This window comes from Zootoca vivipara, chromosome 16, assembly GCF_963506605.1.
Source record: "Zootoca vivipara chromosome 16, rZooViv1.1, whole genome shotgun sequence".
In the NCBI taxonomy this organism is placed as follows: domain Eukaryota; kingdom Metazoa; phylum Chordata; class Lepidosauria; order Squamata; family Lacertidae; genus Zootoca; species Zootoca vivipara.
This window is the reverse complement of record NC_083291.1, coordinates 29,248,741-29,268,260: the sequence shown is the minus strand read 5'-3', so window position 1 is coordinate 29,268,260 and position 19,520 is coordinate 29,248,741. Positions and strand designations below refer to the sequence as shown.

At 45.1% G+C, this 19,520-nt stretch overlaps 1 protein-coding gene across 1 annotated transcript; it reads right to left on the bottom strand.

Moving 5' to 3' along the window:
* Nucleotides 1-2,658: 2,658 nt before the first annotated feature.
* RABL3 (RAB, member of RAS oncogene family like 3) lies at nucleotides 2,659-19,328 on the bottom strand. The gene is made up of 8 exons (XM_035097029.2): nucleotides 19,242-19,328; nucleotides 18,170-18,261; nucleotides 16,476-16,605; nucleotides 15,406-15,520; nucleotides 12,886-13,036; nucleotides 5,776-5,847; nucleotides 4,320-4,358; nucleotides 2,659-3,410 (listed from the first exon to the last, which is right to left on the bottom strand). The coding sequence occupies exons 1-8, from the start codon at nucleotides 19,285-19,287 to the stop codon at nucleotides 3,345-3,347; spliced, it is 711 nt and encodes a 236-aa protein (XP_034952920.1). The 5' UTR covers nucleotides 19,288-19,328; the 3' UTR covers nucleotides 2,659-3,344.
* Nucleotides 19,329-19,520: the final 192 nt, after the last annotated feature.

The following is a 19,520-nucleotide window of genomic DNA, read 5'->3' as shown; positions in this document are numbered from 1 at the left end:
CTGTGGGGGCGCTCCGCCCCGGGTGTCACCACTGAGGGGGGGTGACAAAATGGCGGGCGGCACTCACCGCGGGGCCTGCAGCACGCCCAAGCCACATGCCTCTCCTGGGAATGATGCAGTGGGTTGGGCGTGTGCAGGCTCTGCGCTGCCCCAAACAGTCCGCCCGCCACCTCCCCCTCAGCTGTAGGGCAGTTGAGTGGGAGGCGGGAGGCAGAGTTCTTGGAGGCCCCACAGAACGTCCTACCCCGGCTGGCCCTGCCCCTGGGTGCAGGGTATGCATGCCGCCCCAGGTGCCTAATCAGCTTGCTCTGCCGCTTTTTTTTTTGCAGGATATGGATAAAACTGTTTCAAAATGAGAGCAAGAGCACTGGCTATTCTTTTATTATTCCTATTATTATTATTTTGTTTTACATATTTAAGTTTATAATCATACCACAACACATGCGAAGTTACAAGGTTCCCTCGAATCTCTGGACTTCCCACTTTCCCCTCCATGGGTTCTGTTGTTAAACCTTTTCTACTGCATCTTTTAAAAAATTATGCAATTTTTAAAACTCCATTGTGTCCATAGTTCTTGTTCAGGCATCCCCAAACTGCGGCCCTCCAGATGTTTTGGCCTACAACTCCCATGATCCCTAGCTAACAGGACCAGTGGTTGGGGAAGATGGGAATTGTAGTCCAAAACATCTGGAGGGCTGAAGTTTGGGGATGCCTGGCATAGTCCAACAGCTTGATTTGCCATTCTTCTCTGGTAGGGACTTTATCTTCTTTCCATCTCTGGGCTAACAACATCTACGTAGCTGTCACTGTATACATAAAAAGTCTTTTCTGCTCCCATGGAATTTCAGCACCTACAATTCCTAATAGAAAAGCCTCTGGTTTTTTTTTTTTTTGTAAAGGTTATTTTAAACATTTTTTTCAATTCATTATATATCATTTCCAAGAATGCTTTTATTACCTTACACATCCACCACATATGATAACAGGTGCCTTCTTTTTCTTTACATTTCCAGCAGATATTTGTATCTGTCTTATACATTTTTGCTAACTTACTAGGAGTTGAATTCCAAAAATGGTAATCATTTTCATATAGTTTTCTTTCAATGTACAGCGTGCCATGAATTTCAAATCAGTTCTCCATAACCTCTCCCATGATGAGAGTTGAATATTATGCCCCAAATCCCTCGCCCAGGTTTATTTAAATATTTTTTATTCAGTTTTACATTTAACATTTGTATTCATGTACAAGTCATAATCATATACAAATCGGATTCTCTGAATCCCTTGACTTCCTTCCACCCCTCCATGGTTTCCATAGTTATTCTTTTTCAACTGCATCGTATAATGTTCTCTGTATTTCCTTAAAATTCAGTTCTTACCATAGTTCTTTGTTACATTGCAAGTGTTGTTAAAACCCTGCCTACGTGTTTAATTGTTTACAGTGTTCTTCCAAGTAACTTATACATTTTTGCCATTCTAAATTAAATTTATTATCTTCTTGGTTTCTGATCCTCCCGGTCATTTTCGCCATTCAGCATAAGCCATCATCTATATTAACCATTCTTCTCTGGTAGTGGTCTATTTATCTTTTAACCAGTCAGTCTGAGGCACCTGAAGGCTCAATGCATCTCTGTCTGCCACACACCAAGAAAGGCTTGTTGTACTGTGTGTTTAAAGATAAAACAGCTGTTCTTTCTCATGCACACATGAATGAAAATAGAAGAAACCATGCTCATAGTTAGCACATGCTTGGAAGTGTGGGATAAGTGTAGCACAAAATGCAGATGTAGGGAACCTGTGCTTGCAATGCCATTCTATTCAAACTTTTTATGCCAGCTGATGGGTCAGGGCCCATATCCGCACTGTCTGTCTCAGGTGCCTGCAGCCAAAGCAGCAGGATTTAACCCCCCACTTAACAGATGATGGGTTAAATCCTGCTCAGTTTGATCGAACTTGCCCGTTCCCCCTTGTGAACAGATGCACAAAGCCAAAGGAAGCAGCAGCAGGAGGGGTGGGAAACAGGTCCGTTATCCTTTGCTGCATGCCTGTTTCTTGGAAGGTGTGTGCTGCAAAAAACGAGCAGACTCTCTTCCCCCCCCCCCCCCCCGCATCCCTGCATGATGAAGAAGTCCTGCTGTGGGGAGGGAGAAACCTGCTTTAAGTAGACATTGGCTCCAATAGGGACTTCTCCATAGTGCAGTGTTGCAGGGGGAAAAAAGGAGAGTTTGCATGCTTTGCTGACCCTGGGGTTTTTTCACCTACATCACTACACAACCAAGAAGTCGTGCCTCCCACAGGAAAAGGGAAAAGAATTATTTAGAAAAAGCAGGCCCTTGCAAAAGGGGTTCTTTCACCTCTGCTCCATGTGAGTGCAAGCTAAGCATGGGTTAAATTCTACCCAGTTTTGCTGCATGCAACTCCCAGGGGGAGGAGTGTTTATCCAAGGATACTTCCCAGTGCAAAAGACACACAACGCATGTCATGGCTGAAAAGTGTTTTGGATGGACAGTGACTGGATTTCATAGGACATTCTAATTATTAACTCATTTCTCAACCTTCCCAGGCATCTGCTCTAAGTATTCGAGTCCAGTGCATAAAAGTATCTATTGTTCATTGCTTAAATGCAAAAACACAATTTAATAGCCACCAGGTTTTTCATTTTTTTAAAATTGTGCTTAGCAACATCATTTATTTTCAATGTAGGCTTTCCAAATCTCTTCCCATTTCCCTCGCTTATTTTTTACATAACTCTTTACAGCTCATAGATATTTTGGATAGGGGTCCCTTAGCAACAGGATGAAATCAACGCCATAGGATCAGCAAAAGTATTGTTCAGTAAGGTGGAATGCTGATGGTTTTGTTGCTTATAAATATTTTGGTTCTTAAATTATTTTTTAGAGTCCACCTCAGCACAACCATTCTGCTAGGGGTGGAAGCACAGGTTCATAAAACTTTCAGAACACAGAAAAAAACATGGGCTTGCATTCAACCAAGTCATACTCAGAGTAGACCCATGGAAATAAATAAACTTGTTCATTGACTTCAGTGGGCCTACTCTGAGTATCACTTGGACAGATACAACCCCATTTTATGGGGCAGCATATCCCACGGTGATGCTGGCTATCCAGTCAAATCATTGCACTATGTCCGAAAGATCTCGGGTTCTTTCCAGAGGTCTGGAAAGAGATCCTTCTGCGTATGTTCAGAAGCACTTGCAGTGGAGCAGCCTTGGCGATTCATGTGCTCCAGAACTTGATTTTGTTAGCAAAAAGTATCTGTTGCAGTAACAGGAATGTTGCAGTAAAAGCGTTATTTTCCCATAGTCTCTAGTTGGCAAGTGATGGTCAGTCGTAGTGAAGATTCTTTACAAAGCCGCCTCCGAATCTTTTTCTCTCTGGGAAGCTAGGAATCTGTCAGACAAAAATCTTTACATTAGAATTGGTTTATACCAGTGCTTTTCAACCAGGGTGCAGTGGCACCCTGGGGTGCCTTGAATGATGGTCAGGGGTGCTGTGGGCAACACTGGCCTCTGCCCCTCTTTCCTTCCCTCCCTCTTCTGATGCCCCTCTTGCATCCACAGGTGAATGGTGCCTCTGGGAGGCACCTCTCTTGGGGGGGGGCAACCCAGAGACATGAGGCGGTAGCAGCGGCTGCCCGGAGGACTCCCAAGTAGAGGGGAGAGGAGAGGAGGTTGAGGGAACACTCCATAAAGGAGGGCGTTCGAAAAGGGGTGAGGGGTTGCTGGTGCTGCAGGCAAGGGGTGACATAACTGGGCTCCTGAGCCTCACAGGGGTGCCGCAGGAAGAATGTAGTTGGTCATGGACTCAAAAAGGTCGAAAATCTCTGGTTTATACAATACCAGCAGAAGTACCTGGCATTGCCCGGGAATTCTTAGAAACAAACAAACAAATACTGCAATTTCAGCTGAATTTGGGGGAACCACTTGAAGCATGCATTGTGTAGAGCTATTTCAATTGCTTTTGTCTGACGGGCTCACTGCAAACAGCTGAAAATCTGTAAATTTTGATAACCCTGATTTGCAATGGGGGTTGAATAATTTCAATTGCATGACATAACTACCATTACCAGACATCCCCTTCTGCAGACATTTTTGGGACATACCTACTTGCTTTCCTTCCCAGCTCTTTGCTGAGGAGGTTAAAAATTAAGCAAAGCAGAGGCTTTATCTCATTGGTGAGTTTTGCAATGACTTGGATTACATCAGTGCTTGTCCTTTTGTCCTTTTCACATCTCTTCCTATTTTCCCCCTTTTGCCAAAGCTTCCAAAATTTTAACGGTTAAGGAGAGAGCACACATACCTGGTTACCATCTCGTAAGTAGTACCTCTTCTCTATGACCTGAAACAAAAATTAAAAAGGGAAGAGTGAGTGTCGTGCATTGGTTTATACAACAGTGGTTTGATGTTGAAGTCAGGATATCTGTACAGTATTAACTTTGCAGCTTCAACATCGTAAGCCAGCACACTGCATCCAGAGGCTCGCACTGAGAGGAGAAACAAATCTCTAGGACTCCTGCATTCCTGCAGGATTTTGTGCAGTCCAATTGATTTAAATAAGGATGTTTCCATATGGTGCCATTGCCCAGCCTGGCTGAGCACAATGAAATTCACAGCCTGAAGCTGGTTACAATCTATGGCAAAGGCTGAAGCAGCGTGGTACTTTTTTTTTTAAAAAAAGAAAGACTTTTAAACACAGGCAGTAGAAGGACTTCTCAATGAGAAGGTATTATTTTCTCTCCAAAAGATTGCCCTGGATTTTTTCTGGGGCATTCTGGGGAGAACTGTATTGAAAAATAGATGCAATTAATAAGGAAACAAAGGACCCGTGCTGAGGAGGTCGGAAGTTGGTGGAGAAAGTAGTCTGCTTGTAATATTTTTGTGTTTTGGTGTTGTGGTTTTTTCTTTTTTCAAGTTATGTTTTAATTTTTCTGTTTGTATTGTTTATAAACTAATAAACATTGAATTGAAAGATAAACTAGTTCTCTTATCTCTTCTGTCAAGGTTATGCTGACTATAATAGTGAGGCCAGAAGGAGCCTGGGTCTCTCTCTCTCTCCCCCTTTTCGTTCTGGTTTGGTGTTCTGTATATAGTGTTCAGGTTTAGACTTACTGTATTATAAGTTATTGTAAGTTTAAGTGAAGTCTGCTGCAACTGGATTTATTATGGACAGTGCCAATCCTGAATGTACTGGATTTGTGACCATTATGCCCATTTCCTGTAAAGCTCCAACTATACATTGGAATCTGCTCTGGATCAATATTGAGTAAAATTTCAATGACACCTCATTGCCTTCTGTATACAGCTGTTGCATAGTCAGACAGGCAGAAAAATCTCAGAGCCTTAATTTAAAACCCAGAAATAGGCTGAATCAGAAGCAGGTGACTTCTTGCCTGTAGCCTTCTTCTGCGTTACAAAAAGTACTTCTGTATGTTCCTGCTCTGCCGTTCTCTTATCCTGCATTATTTCCTGGTGCTACCTGAATTCTTCATCTCCAGTCTTGTTAATCTGCCTATTTATCACTTGTCCAGTATGCCTGAACTGCTCTCACAGAATTCACCTCTGCCTGACCACAAATTTTTAGGTCCTCAACAGGTTGTCTCAGCCTGGCCTGCTTACTCAGTTACTGGAATCTGTTAAAGCAGCTGTAAAGGAAATTCAATGGCCTATGCAATTCACATCAGGTTACTCAAGGCTAATGCTCTTCAATTTCTATGCTGAAAAAATGAAAAAGCAATAGATATGCAGTACTAACTCACCTTGTCAAAGAATCTACTAAGCTTCACAGCATTGGAGGAGCCTGCAGCCAGGTAGCGAGGGTTGGTGCAGTCCTGAAAACATCAACAGGTAACTTTCTCTTGAGAGTCATTGAAACCACAATCCTTAACAAGCACATGAGTTCTGAACATAATCCTGTGCTCAATAGGGCTGGGCGATATACAGTGGTACCTTGGGTTACAGACGCTTCAGGTTACAGAAGCTTCAGGTTACAGACTCCGCTAACTCAGAACCAGTACCTCGGGTTAAGAACTTTGCTTCAGGAAGAGAACAGAAATCGTGCAGCGGCAGCGGGAGGCCCCATTAGCTAAAGTGGCAGCTAAAGTGGCGGATTAAGAACAGTTCAGGTTAAGAACGGACCTCCAGAACGAATTAAGTTCTTAAGCTGAGGTACCACTGTATTGTCCAAAACAGGTTTGAAATCCATATTGTGATAATGATTTCATAATGTTTGACCAATCAATATACAGGTATATATATATATATATATATATATATATATATATATATATATATACTGTATATATATATACATACACACACACACACACACACACGCTATGCAAAAATCACAATGTGAGAAAAACAGTGAAGCCAGCCAGCGCCCCTACATAGCTCCATCCTTATTTCAGACATCATGATCTATCGGTATATCATGATATTTAGCTGGTGATATATCACAATGTTGAAAACCAAATATTGCCAGTCCTAGGGCTCAAACTGAAGCAATAGCTGTGTATTAGAGCCAGTTCACACAAGGGAATTTTTCTATGTGGACTATCAATTTCATGTAGAAAGACAGGAATCAACCAGTCGTGCCCAAGCTTGGTAGCCAACAATTATTTCTATTAGCCACTGAGAATATAACAGAAATGTCCTTGACCACCTGAAGAATGCTGCTCACTTTCCACAGACCAAATGAAGCCTGCTTTGCCACTCACACACAAAATTAATGAAAAGAACTGGTAACATATTTTCTCCACAAGTTCATGTCCTTGAACATCTATGTCCTGAATGAGGTAACTGTGCCCCTGAAGGACCAGGTGCGCAGCCTGGGAGTCATTTTGGACTCACAGCTGTCCATGGAGGCACAGGTCAATTCCATGTCCAGGGCAGCTGTCTACCAGCTCCATCTGGTACGCAGGCTGAGACCCTACCTGCCTGCAGACTGTCTCGCCAGAGTGGTGCATGCTCTGGTTATCTCCCGCTTGGACTACTGCAACGTGCTCTACGTGGGGCTACCTTTATCCAAAAAGGGATACTTAATCCGGAATACGGCAGCTACATTGGTGACTGGGAGTGGCTGTCGAGACCGTATAACACCGGTCCTGAAAGACCGGTATATTGGCTCCCAGTACGTTTCCGAGCACAATTATAAGTGTTGGTGCTGACCTTTAAAGCCCTAAATGGCCTCGGCCCAGTGATACCTGAAGGAACGTCTCCATCTTCATCATCCAGCCAGGACACTGAGGTGCAGCTCTGAGGGCCTTCTGGTGGTTCCCTCCCTGCGAGAAGTGAGACTACAGGGAACCGGGCAGAGGGCCTTCTTGGTAGTGGCGCCTGCCCTGTGGAACGCCCTCCCATCAGATGTCAAAGAAATAAACAACTATCTGACTTTTAGAAGACATCTGAAGGCAACCCTGTTTGGGGAAGTTTTTAATGTTTGATGTTTTATTGTGTTTTTAATATTCTGTTGGGAGCTGCCCAGGGTGGCTGGGAAAATTCAATCAGGTATGCAGGGTATAAATAATAAATTATTTTATTAGTATTATTATTATCATCATCATTATCATTATTACTGAAACTCTCCCCTCACTTACCGTGTTTCTCATATTTTAAGGCATCCCCCCAAAATAAGCCATGACAGGATTTCAAAGGGTTGGTGAAAAATAAGACATACCCCGAAAATAAGCACTATCGCAAAGCCCCGACCGAGCGAGAGGCAAAGCCGCGGGACCCAGCAGGAGCTCCCTGCCTGCTTCCCCGAGCCGTAGCGCATCGGGGGACAGAGCCGAAGATCGGCGGGTGCTCCTTGCTGGGCTTGACAAGCCCGGGAAACAGCGCCCGCCGATCTTCGGACCTGTGCTGTGTGACAGGCGGGGGTGGGGGGAAGCGGAGATCGTTCTCCGCTCTCCCCCCACCCCCGCCTGTCACCAAAGATCGGCGGGCGCTCCTTGCTGGGCTTGATAAGCCCGGCAAACAGCGCCCGCCGATCTTCGGACCTGTGCTGTGTGACAGGCGGGGGTGGGGGGGGAAGCGGAGATCGTTCTCCGCTCTCCCCCCACCCCCGCCTGTCACCGAAGATCGGCGGGCGCTGTTTGCTGGGCTTGACAAGCCCGGCAAACAGCGCCCGCCGATCTTCGGACCTGTGCTGTGTGACGGGCGGGGTGGGGGGGGAAAGCGGAGATCGTTCTCCGCTCTCCCCCCACCCCCGCCTGTCACCGAAGATCGGCGGGCGCTGTTTGCTGGGCTTGACAAGCCCGGCAAACAGCGCCCGCGTGCACTTTATTAAAAAATAAGACATCCCTTGAAAATAAGCCATGTTGTGTTTTTTGAGGAAAAAATTAATATAAGACATGTCTTATAATATGAGAAACACGGTACCAGTACCTAAATCCACACTTTTCTGGAAAAATACAAACTTCCTCTCCACAAAATCCAGCTCTTCTTCCCCTCCTACTTCCTCTGACCATGCTTTCTACAAACAGGCTCTTCATTCTGTGCACTCCACCTCATTTGTGCCTGAGCACAGCCTATCAGAATTTTTTTTTTCAGCAGCAGGCTAATAGGGTTTTCCCCACAGGATAAATCTGCTCTAGGTTTTTCTGGCAGTCTAATTTAGTTGCAGTAATAGAACCTCTCTCCTGGCCTCCACCTCCTGCTGCAGCCAATGCTGTGAATAATTAGGCTGCCACTATTAAAATTGACAAGAGATGCAGACTGATTGTCATTCTTTAACAATAGCAAATTCTCTGAATTATTTGAAGTATGCAATGCATACTATTCTGGTTAACTCTGTAAAGTTTGCATAACTGATCTGCAGACACAATAAAATCTCTGCCAGGGAGTGTTTGGGAGGACTGCTCCCCCTGAAGCCCACTTCCACCTTGGGCTTGGGGCGGGTCCCCCACTCCACCACAGCTTTTAAGGCTCCTGGGAGGCCTGGAAAACTGCTGCTGCTGCTCTGCCAGGGAGTGTTTGGGAGGACTGCTCCCCCTGAAGCCCACTTCCACCTGGGGCTTGGGGCGGGTCCCCCACTCCACCACAGCTTTTAAGGCTCCTGGGAGGCCTGGAACATCACTGCTGCTGTGAGTACTGGAAGGACTGCTCCCCCTGAAGCCCACTTCCACCTTGGGCCCGGGGGCGGGACCCATACTCTACCACAGCTTTAAGGCTCCTAGGAGGCCTGAAACAGTGCCGCTGCTGCTTTTCTTGTAATTCTGATGTGTTTGTAACTTTTATTGTTTTTGGTTTTTGTTTATCGTTTAGTTTGTTAGTTTGTTTTCTGTATTGGTTTTAAATTTGATTTTAAGGGGAGCGGTTAATTTTAGTTTGTAATTTTCTGTCTTTGTTTGTATTGTTTTATTGTATTAGTTTGTTTTCTGTATTGGTTTTAAATTTGATTTTAAGGGGAGGAGTCAATTTTAGTTTGTAATTTTCTGTCTTTGTATTGTTTACTGTATTTTTTGATTTACATAGGTTTTAGGGAGGGATTTTTAGTTGGGTGTGGGAATTTGTTAAATTTTAGTGTATTTGTAATTTTTATTGTTTTTGGTTTTATTGTTTTATTGTGTTTTTTGTGTTTTTCTTTTGTTCTGTTCTTTGCTGTTTTTTACAGAGGTTTTATTTTGTTTTTAAGGGGAGGGGTCAGGGCTGCCCGGGAGGGGGTCCCAGCAAGCAAAATGGCTGGGGCAGATTCCACAGGGGGTGATGCACTGGGACAACCGATCTCAGTGGTCACGGGTAGGAGGAGGAGTTACGCTAAGACCAGACCATGTCATTACCGAGGAGGCAGACTTAGTCGTTGTCTGAGGACTATCCCTGCCTCCGGGTCTGGTCCTGACCGGACGGATATTGGAATCAGCAAGGGATACCCACATGACCTGAAGGTGCTGCTGTGCAATGCCAGGTCGATGATGAATAAGACCACTGCCATTCACGACCTGATTGTGGATGGAGGATTTGACCTGGCATGTGTGACAGAGACCTGGTTGGATGAAGCCGATGGGCCCGTTCTTGGCGCTGCTTGTCCACAAGGTTTCTCTTATGCACAGCAACCCAGGCCATCTGGGCGGGGAGGGGGGGTTGCAGTGATTTTTAGGAAGTCATTAGTTTGCACCAGGCGTCCTATTGGTAAGACTGAGTTTTCTGAGTGCATGTTCTGGAAGTTGGGCAATAGGGGCAGTACAGGATTCCTTTTGGTGTACCGACCTCCCCGCTGCACCAAGGATTCCCTGCCCGAGCTGCTTCAGGTCGTGTCGGATGTGCTCCTGGAGACACCTAGCTTGGTTGTCTTAGGGGATTTTAACATCCATGCCGACACGACCTTACAAGGAGCCGCTCGGGACTTCGTGGAAAGCATGGCCACCATGGGGCTGTCCCTGAATAAGTCTGGCCCAACTCATAGCCGCGGACATGCCTTGGACTTGGTGTTTACCTCTATGGATGTTGGTGATCTGACATTAAGTAAAATCGAAACAAAAGAAGTGCCATGGTCAGATCACTTTCTGGTGCAACTGGACTTCTCCGCAACCCTTCCCCTCTGCAGGGAGGTGGGACCGATTCGGATGGTCCGCCCCCGCTACTTAATGGATCCAATTGGCTTCCAGAGAGTGGTAGGGGATGTTTTATCCCATGTCAATGGCCTTTCAGCTGATTCCCTGGTGGCCCGCTGGAATGCGGAGTTAACCAGCGCTATTGACTGTCTGGCTCCGAAGCGCCCTCTCAGATTGCATGGAGCCCGGACAGCCCCGTGGTTTTCCCCGGCGCTGAGGGCGATGAAACAGTCGTTGAGACGGCTAGAGCGCCGGTGGCGGAAAACTCATTTTGAATCAGACCGGACACGGGCTAGAGCTCAACTTCGAGCCTACCAAGTGGCAATGGCGATGGCGAAGAGGACCTTCTTCACCGTCTCCATCGCATCTGCAGAAAACAGCAGCAGGAGACTCTTCCAGGTGGTTCGCAATTTAGCGGAACCACCTGCTCCATCCGGGCCCAGTACGGGCCACATGATCTCCTGCAATGATTTTGCAAAGTTTTTTGCAGATAAAGTCGCTCAGATTCGGGAAGAGGTAGACTCCACCGTGGGAGCAGGGCCAGGGCGGGGGAGTGCTAGAGTCCTGTCTAGTCAAGTTTTGTGGGATCAATTTCAATCTGTTACCTCTGAGGATGTGGACAGGCTGCTTCGACGAGTGAAACCAACCACCTGTCTCCTTGATCCTTGCCCATCCTGGCTTATAAAAGCTAGCCGGGAAGGGCTGGGCGATGGGCTTCGCGGGTTGGTAAATGCTTCTCTCCATGAAGGAGCCTTCCCAGACCCACTGAAAGAGGCAGTTATTAAACCGCTTCTTAAAAAACCATCTTTAGATCTGGCCAATATGGCCAACTATCGCCCAGTCTCAAATCTTCCATTCTTGGGCAAGGTGATTGAGCGAGTGGTTGCTGAACAACTTCAGGCACGCCTGGAAGAAGCGGACCATTTGGATCCCTTCCAGTCAGGATTCAGGCCTCATCATGGGACTGAAACTGCCTTGGTCGCACTGGTCGATGATCTCTGGCGGGCTAGGGACAAAGGTTCTGCTGGATCTCTCAGCGGCTTTTGACACCGTCGACCATAACATCCTTCTGGACCGTCTAGAGGGCTTGGGAGCTGGGGGCACTGTCATGCAGTGGTTCCGCTCCTTCCTCCTGGGCCGTGTTCAGAAAGTGGTGGTGGGGGATGAGTGTTCAGACCCCTGGGCTCTCACTTGTGGGGTGCCTCAGGGTTCTGTCCTCTCCCCCATGCTTTTTAACATCTATATGCAGCCGCTGGGAGAGATCATCGGGGTTTGGGCTGGGTGTTCATCAGTATGCTGATGATACCCAGCTCTACCTCTCTTTTAAATCAGAACCAGTGAAGGCGGTGAAGGTCCTGTGTGAGTGCTTGGAGGCGGTTGGAGGATGGATGGCGGCTAACAGATTGAGATTGAATCCTGACAAGACAGAAGTACTGTTTGTGGGGGACAGGAGGCGGGCGGGTGTGGAGGACTCCCTGGTCCTGAATGGGGTAACTGTGCCCCTGAAAGACCAGGTGCGCAGCCTGGGAGTCATCTTAGACTCACAGCTGTCCATGGAGGCACAGGTCAATTCTGTATCCAGGGCAGCTGTTTATCAGCTCCATCTGGTACGCAGGCTGAGTCCCTACCCACTGACTGTCTCTCCAGAGTGGTGCATGCTCTAGTTATCTCTCGCTTGGACTACTGCAATGCGCTCTACGTGGGGCTACCTTTGAAGGTGACCCGGAAACTACAACTAATCCAGAATGCGGCAGCTAGACTGGTGACTGGGAGCGGCCGCCGAGACCATATAACACCGGTCTTGAAAGACCTGCATTGGCTCCCAGTACGTTTCCGAGCACAATTCAAAGTGTTGGTACTGACCTTTAAAGCCCTAAACGGCCTCGGTCCAGTATACCTGAAGGAGCGTCTCCACCCCCATCGTTCTGCCCGGACACTGAGGTCCAGCTCCGAGGGCCTTCTGGCGGTTCCCTCACTACGAGAAGCCAAGTTACAGGGAACCAGGCAGAGGGCCTTCTCGGTAGTGGCACCCACCCTGTGGAATGCCCTCCCACTAGAGGTCAAAGAGAACAACAATTACCAGACCTTTAGAAGGCATCTCAAGGCAGCCCTGTTTAGGGAAGCTTTTAATGTTTGATGGATTTCTATATTTTAGAATTTCTGTTTTGTTGGAAGCCGCCCAGAGTGGCTGGGGGAACCCGGCCAGATGGGCGGGGTATAAATAATAAATTATTATTAAATTATTATTATTATGCCCTTTTTTAATATTAAAAAATCTTAATCCAAACTGACAAAAATAAGATACAAAATACAAACCAGATTAATTTCTTCTGCACTGAAATCCTCAGCAAGGAAAGCAGTTCTGGTCAAGACGTCACTGCGCTTCACTTCTGGGATCTGGTCCAGCTTGGTCCCTATGACAAGCAGCGGAATCTGGTTATCGGCAAACTGCTCACGGTCATAGTCCCTACACAACAAAAAGAGGATGTGTGTGTCAGTAAACAATATTTTCCACTAGTCATTAAAGACACTAACATTAACTGGGAAGGGAGCACTTGAAAAGTCTAGTGAAGCAGCAGCAGATGTCAAACGTTTTTTCATATGTGGTGTAAAAGGGTAAAAGAGTATTGGGAAATGATCCACAATGAATTGAAAAAAATGTTTTAAAGTACTTTCCCAAAAAAACCAGAGTCCTTCCTGTTGGGGACAATTCAGACTGAAATTCCCAGGTGTCAAAAAAGGTTATGTATGCCACTACTGCAGCCCGTGTTTCGTTAGCCCCAAAATGGAAAATGAGCGAGGTCCCAACCAAAGAAGAATGGCAACTTAAGTTGACAGAATATGTGCAGCTTGCAGATTTAACATATAGAATAAGACAACAAGAAGAACATGCGTTTAGGGAAGACTGGGAAATGTTTATTGAATATATGGGGAATAACTCTGTACAGCTGAAAACGCTGGCAGCACTAAGGTAAATTCGATAGTGTAAATAAGTTATGATGGATGTAATAATGGAATACTGAATGGTATAGTTTCTGTAAAATATGCAGGGATTTATGATATGTAAAACGAACTATGGAAAGAGAAGAAGGGAAGTCATTGATATCTTAAGGATGTAAAAATGAGTACTTTAAATTGTATATATAAACAAAGCAGCAGCAGATATCAAGAAAGTGGCAGAGAAAAATAGGCCAACACCCAAGGAGAAAGTTGGGATAAGTGTATAGCTGTCTAAACCTGGCCCCTACCCATGGCACCTGCCGAGGCCCCTTTCGCTCTCATCTTTTTAAAAAAGGTGCAAAGAAAGATTGGAGATCCCTGGTCTCCAGGATCATAACAGCACACAGACTGGAAATTGGGTTCAAATCCCCATATAGTCATGGAGCTTGCTAGATAATACTGAATCAGTAGCACATATAGTGAACTTCAAGAATTCAGGCACCACTTTCTACTTGAGAATCATTACATCATTGGAGATCAGGGGTGTCTTAGGGAAAATGAGATTGCTGGGGTGGTGGGTGGGTGGGAGAAAGCAATATGACAAAAGGGTCAGCATAATCAAGGAAGGATATGGGACCTGGAATGCAGGAGAAGTGCAAATGTGCAAGGCACCTTTATGAAACCTCAGGACGTAGCACAAGTTCTAGATGAATCGATGCATCAACTTACTCTTACAATGAACCAACACTGACCTGATTGACAAAGATTATCCTTCTCCAGGTTCCGAATTCTTTTAAAAAATTTATTTATACTTTTCAGATATATTGTTGTTTTTGTCGTTTAGTCGTGTCCGACTCTTCATGACCCCATGGACCAGAGCACGCCAGGCACTCCTGTCTTCCACTGCCTCCCGCAATTTGGTCAGACTCATGTTCGTAGCTTCGAGAACACTGTCCAACCATCTCATCCTCTGTGTCCCCTTCTCCTTGTGCCCTCCATCTTTCGCAACATCAGGGTCTTTTCCAGGGTGTCTTCTCTTCTCATGAGGTGGCCAAATATATACATTTCACTAATTTTACAACCATTTTGACATTTTAAAACTTGACTTCCTTCCCCCTCTTTCTGTGGTTCCTTAAACTTATTTTTAATATCTTCTTCCTATCCAAATTAACCTAATTTGCTCTTTTATTCATCTTCTTTAAATATATACTCTTATGTTACTGCAGGTTATTACAATAATCCTGCCACTGTTTTTATCTATTTACAATTTATCTGTAAATATTCAATAAACCATTTCCATTCTTTTATAATAAGTTTGTTATCTTGCTTTCTTATTCTTCCGGTAAGTTTCGCCATTTCTGCATATTCCCTACCGGTAAGTTTTTGTATCCATTCTTCCTTTGTTGGGACTTCTTCTTTCCATTTTTGGGCAAGTAACGTTCTTGTCACTGTAGTCGCATACATGAATAAGTTTCTATACAATTTAGGTGGTTCCATCCCTATAATACTCCAGGTTCCAAATTCAGCTGCTAAGGCACAATTCAATTTTCTATTGTGATGGTGTTTAAAGGTGAACAATGTTCAAGCTCAGCTTGAGCACTCAGAACAATTGAAGTTTGCAACAAACACAACAAATTTCATTACAAGTGCTGAAGACTGAAGCATCGTCTGGAAAACTTCCTTGGATTATTCAAGAACACATCAGGTTCCCTCAGTCTCTGAGGGCAGATCATTCAAAGGGTCCCACCGCTTTTATGGGTTGCTGTTAAACAATACAAAGATAAAGAGCAAGGGCCTGCTCTTCAACACACATTTTGGAAAGGGGGAGAGACGCTCTCAACTTATCTCATCCCTCCATCACATTTGCCATGATTGTCAGGTCCTCTGCACACTCACCCATTTGTCACCAGCACTCCCGATGGAGCCGTATCTCTGTTGAGAGCTTCCAAAGACCATCGATACAGGTTCTGGGAGGACTTCTTGTTGGTTAAGTCATGTACTAAAATTATGCCTAAATAAGTAAAAGGCCATTCATAAATAAAATGACTTCTTCCAAACACAATCTAAATTACGTTGAAAGACATTGCAGGTTGAGAACACAAGGCAAGGTTGAAAAAACTGCACAACTAGTTTCACATACCCATGGTAGTTTTGGCCTTTTTGTTTCCTGTACAGCACCCTATGCAATTTGCCTTTGAAATCAAAGGGAGCCCCCAATTTACTAGCCTTGATCATTCTCTTTTTTATTGTTCCAAGTCCTCTCCTACCGGAAAACTGGGGATACATCCTTCCCTCACTTAATTCATTATGGACTACCTCTCAGAACTCCCTTTGATCAATGCAGGAATTTTGAAAGTCATTTTATTTACAAGATGTTGCCACTTATGGAGAGAAAATAAATCTTAAACCACCCCTTTCCATCCCCAGCCAATAGAACATTGCTACACATGTTGAGGACTCTAGTCCTAAACAGGAAAGACAATACATGTTAACTATTTATAAGTGTTCTTCTCCTTCAGAGTTGGTGTTGCACATTTGGTTCTTTCCAACTATACAACTCCATGAACCCAAATTACAAAAGGACCAGAGCTCCAAAGGGCCTTGTGCTAAAAGCACCCCGGTCTCTCAGTATGTGTGACATTGTATGTACTGAGGCAGAGCGTTGCCATAAATTTAATCTGTTTGCAAGCTTGTGGTTACAAACAGGCACCATGAACACCTTTAAACCCAGAAAATGATTTCAGAAAGCAATTTAAACAAATTTGCCAGAAAGTACATGTACGTATACAGTATCAAAAAAGTAAAACATTTTCATATCTAAATTCAGCCAAGTAAGGAACCCTGCTTTAATATCAGATACTCTCCCTTGCAGTACTTCTGGAATAGGTTCTGCATGAACCAAGTTAACAGGTGTTCTTATAGAATGAAAGTAATAGGAAACAGATCCTACAACCTGCATACATTACCATTAACTGAGTTGTAGAACACAACACGTGTGCTTTTTACACTACTGGCACTGCCCACCGAACCACCAACATCCCATAATTCAATATAATAAGTCTTCTCTTCTGGGGTTCCTTCTTTGTAGTCATGAATCTGAAAATGAAAAACCAAGAGTGCCGTGTATGTAGAACAAGGCAATACAGCAATACAGATTTCTACTCGAAGGCATATGGTTTGGTTACAAACATTCAATCTATTGTTGTGCCTTTTGTAATGGTTTCGTCCATAAAAATAAAAATAAATATAAGATTCGTTTTTCGTATTATCCTAACAACTACTTTATATAGGGCCATTAGCACTTTGCTCCTCCTCCAAGGGGCTTCATGAAAAAGGTGGGTTTTGGAGAGGGGTTTAAGAGCATGAGAACTGACATGTTGGCTCAAAATCCATCTGGTCCGACATACAGCTTCCATTAGCAGCTAGCTACCAAAAGCTCAAGAACCAGGGGCATGAATATGACAGCTGTCCTCTCTATTGGCTCCAGCATTTGGCATTAAGATGCAAACTGACACTTCACACGTAAGTTCCATTTAGTTTTCCTGTCAAGTAGCTGTTGATAGGCACCCCCATGACTTTTTCTAATCCTTAAAAAAATCATTTGAGGGGAATGAGGCACTGGATCCATAGATCACGCGCTTGCTCCCATGGATTCTTCTCCCATCATTTCTAGAGGACATAAGAGAGGAACTACTATAGGATCAGTTGAAAAAGTTGCAAGTTATCAGTATATAGGTGACATTTCATCCCATTCCTAGTCATCCAGATGTCTTCATGAATGGTCCAGCGGTTCCCAATTGGTGGTCCCTGTAACCCCCCCACCGAGAGGGTCCATGGCACCATTCTCCTAAAAAAAACTACCACAGAGAACTCAAACTTTTCAAAAGTAGGGGGTCTATGGCTTGGCTGTTAAAAAACAGGGGACCCACAGTATTTAGCTAATTGGGAATCACTGTATTAAGACAAAATATGTGAGGGAACATATCATGGAGGGAAAAGCACAGAGGAGAACAAACTATTCCCCAACTACTTCTTTGAATACAGTCAGTGCAGTCTGTCAAATGCAAGTTGATCTGCTCAAGGCTGTACTTCAATCTCCTGCAAGATCAAGCATGTAGTCTGCCAATTTTTGGTGATTTGATGTATGAAAAGCTGCTGCAAGGCCACACCAGTTCAACAGGGTAACATTACCTCAGCCTTCTATTTAACAAATTGCCTGGCTGGTATCCATAGGTGACCAGGAATTCCTTGCAAACATGTGACCAGGCTGGCAAAGAAGAGACGGCTCTTTCCATTCTTCCTCCATCAGTCCACTTAGCAGCTGGTGGGAATTAGGGGAGACTTCCTTTCCTCTGTCACCAACACAAAACCATGGTCTACTAGCCTTTCAGAAAAAAATTGGTGGGCCCATCACTTTTGTGGGCTTATTTACAAAGCTGCATTACTTTATCTACACCAGAGTCTGGATTGAAAACAGTTCAAACTACTGTTTGCCTGCTTCAGAACTAAGATTTCTTGCTTCCTATTGCAATAGCCTACTGTTTTACAATTCCCTTTGCATCCTGAATATATGTTTTTACTTTGCCAATAGGCCTTCAGAATTTCCCTCATCTTTGAAGTGAAATACCACCAAACAATAGAAATTCATAGTTCCACCTACTCGGACATCAACGGAGCAGCCTACAGTCCAAGACGGGTTTCCCAACATCTGATTGTGACATAAGAGGTGAACAAGCGATGACTTTCCCACACCTGCAAGAAAGGCAATTGCAAACTAAGCCTTCATAGTAAGTGAAACATCACTGCCTTTCTTGTAAATTTTCTGTGTAGTTTATTAAGAAGGAACAAGCAGATTTTGAAACTCCTAGTAGGATAGCCCTTAGAGCAGCCTTCCCCAACCCTGGGTCTCCAGGTGTCCTTTACCTTTTATACCTTTTACCTGCAGGGTGAGGACTAGAGATAGGAAGGCCCTGGGGGGGGGGACTGGAAAAAATGGAGGAAAAGCCACGTTTTTTCCAAATGGAAAAAAAGGGCTTTGGAAAAAAACCAAGTTTATTTCCATATTTCCCTGGTTTTTCCCCAGGCCTTCCCATCTCTAGTGAGGACCAAAGGAGGGTGATGTGTCCCCCACCAGAGGTACTACCCCTCTCCCTAACACCCATTAAAGGCAAAGGACCCCTAACCGTTAAGTCCAGTCACAGACAACTCTGAGGTTGCGGCACTCATCTCGCTTTATTGGTTGAGGGAGCCAACATTTGTCCGCAGACAGTTTTCCCGGGTAATGTGGCCAGCATGACTAAACTGCTTCTGGCAAAACCAGAGCAGCGCATGGAAACGCTGTTTACCTTCCCGCCGGAGCGGTACCTATTTATCTACTTGTACTTTGACGTGCTTTCGAACTGCTAGGTTGGCAGGAGCTGAGACACCCCGTCGTGGGGATTAGAACCGCTGACCTTCCAATCGGCAAGCCAAGGCTCAGTGGTTTAGAGACCACAGTGCCACCCGCGTCCTAACACCCATTACATCTATATTATTATTATTATTATTATTATTATTATTATTATTATTATTATTAACATGTTCGAAAGTCATTTCCTCTTCCACCTGCAGCCTGAAGTCAATTCTGCGGCTTTTATTTCCCTTTTCTCATTACTCCATGCATGGACCAGACCTCAGCTGCCCAGACTGCCTAAGCCAGACCTCAGCTGCCCTCGCCTCCGCCCCTAGCTCACCTGAATCACCCAACACCAGCACTTTCACCCTTTCCAAAGCAGCCATCTTCCCTTCTCGTAGTAGTGACGCGCCCGCCAGCCAATAGCAGCTCCCGCTTCCCGCCTCGCGCTGTCAGTTACGCTCGCAGAGGTAGGAAAGCCTATCGCAGTTCGTCTCTTTCTCCCTATTGGCTGGCAGCTGCGCCGCTCGCCCCACCCAACTTTCGCGCTCGTCATTGGCTCTCGGAAGGGGCGAGGCGGGAAGCTGCGCGTCACGAAGTGGGCGGGTCCCTCCGCGAG

Coding starts and splice junctions, on each gene's coding strand:
- RABL3 (XM_035097029.2), bottom strand. CDS start 19,287: ATGGCTGCTTTGGAAAGGGTGAAAGTGCTGGTGTTGGGTGATTCAG. Junction 15,521..16,475: donor GTTCTACAACTCAGTTAATG/GTAATGTATGCA, acceptor TTACTTATTTAG/GCATAATTTTAGTACATGAC. Junction 4,359..5,775: donor TTAGTAGATTCTTTGACAAG/GTGAGTTAGTAC, acceptor TTTTTGTTTCAG/GTCATAGAGAAGAGGTACTA.